Genomic DNA, 994 nt, shown 5'->3' with positions numbered 1-994 from the left:
TATTTAGCTCCTTGCTTCTTCGTTTCGCAGCAGGTGCAAGAAATGACGGCAGCCTGCCGCTCGTGCACCGACACGAGCGCGCGACGTGAAGACGCGTGCACGGCGAACAACAAACAAAAACCTCACGTCGATGATAATAATGAGAAGGGCGCGGTAATTATTATAACAAGCGGCGGGAAGGCGTATGGGTTTACGTAGAGATTCATGTATATGCACCTAGAACCTTCGCGAGAGCAGATGTGCCGAGTTTTTAGCGCGTGTGTACGCGCGTGCGTGTTCGTCGCCTAAATATCACCGCTGGGTCATGCAAGGCTTCGCGATATGCGAAGTAGCGCGCATCAATACAAAAACGTACAAGGGCATGAAGCGAAATAAACAGTACGCTCACTTATTATCCACGGAAGGTGAGCATGGCGCGACGAGAAAGAAGGGGAGGAGGGGGAGGAGGGCAGTGGATTGAAGGGAAGGTGGAAGCAGAGGAGCAGGAGAAGAGGAGAGGAGAGGAAAGGAGGGAGGGGAGCAGAGGAGAAGAATGGGGTAGGGGAAATAGGGATGGAGGGGAGGAGAAACGGCCAGTAGAGCGGAGGATGGAGGAGAGGCCGGCAAGAGGCAGAGGCAGGAACCAGGGAGAATTGATGAGGAAAGAGAAGAAGGCGAGAACGCGAGGACGGGAAACGGGAGGGGGAGGGGAGGGGGGATGGAAGAGGGCAGGGGTGGGTAAGATAAGGCAAGAAACGGGCATAATTACGCAAATAAAGCCGGCCACGGATATTGATCACGGCATTTCTCTCACAGACATCGGCTAGAGAGGGAGAGGGCGACCTATCGCGCCTCAGACTGGCCACATGGTGCGTGCCAATTTGCCACGTCCTGTCGATGCCATCCCTGTTGAGCACGTATATCTATATATCTATTTCCCACTCACTCTCTCTATGAGTATCTCCCCCCTCTCTCGCTCTCTCTCTCTCTCTCTCTCGCTCTCTCTCTCTCTCTC

General features: G+C 54.2%; 1 protein-coding gene across 1 annotated transcript in view; it reads left to right on the top strand.

The window, feature by feature from the left end:
- Positions 1-304: 304 nt before the first annotated feature.
- Positions 305-994, top strand: part of LOC106819796 (basic salivary proline-rich protein 3-like) — a gene marked incomplete at its 3' end in the record, with an annotated part of 9690 nt that continues 9000 nt past the window's right edge. Inside the window, exon 1 of the mRNA XM_014824382.1 lies at positions 305-404. Within this exon, the coding sequence (XP_014679868.1) occupies positions 305-404 (100 nt within the window). The remainder of the gene's footprint in view (positions 405-994) is intronic.

The sequence above is a fragment of the Priapulus caudatus genome, unplaced genomic scaffold, assembly GCF_000485595.1.
Source record: "Priapulus caudatus unplaced genomic scaffold, Priapulus_caudatus-5.0.1 Scaffold4502, whole genome shotgun sequence".
In the NCBI taxonomy this organism is placed as follows: Eukaryota; Metazoa; Priapulida; class Priapulimorpha; order Priapulimorphida; family Priapulidae; genus Priapulus; species Priapulus caudatus.
Note: the sequence above shows the minus strand (reverse complement) of the source record. Positions and strands in the feature narration are given on the sequence as shown.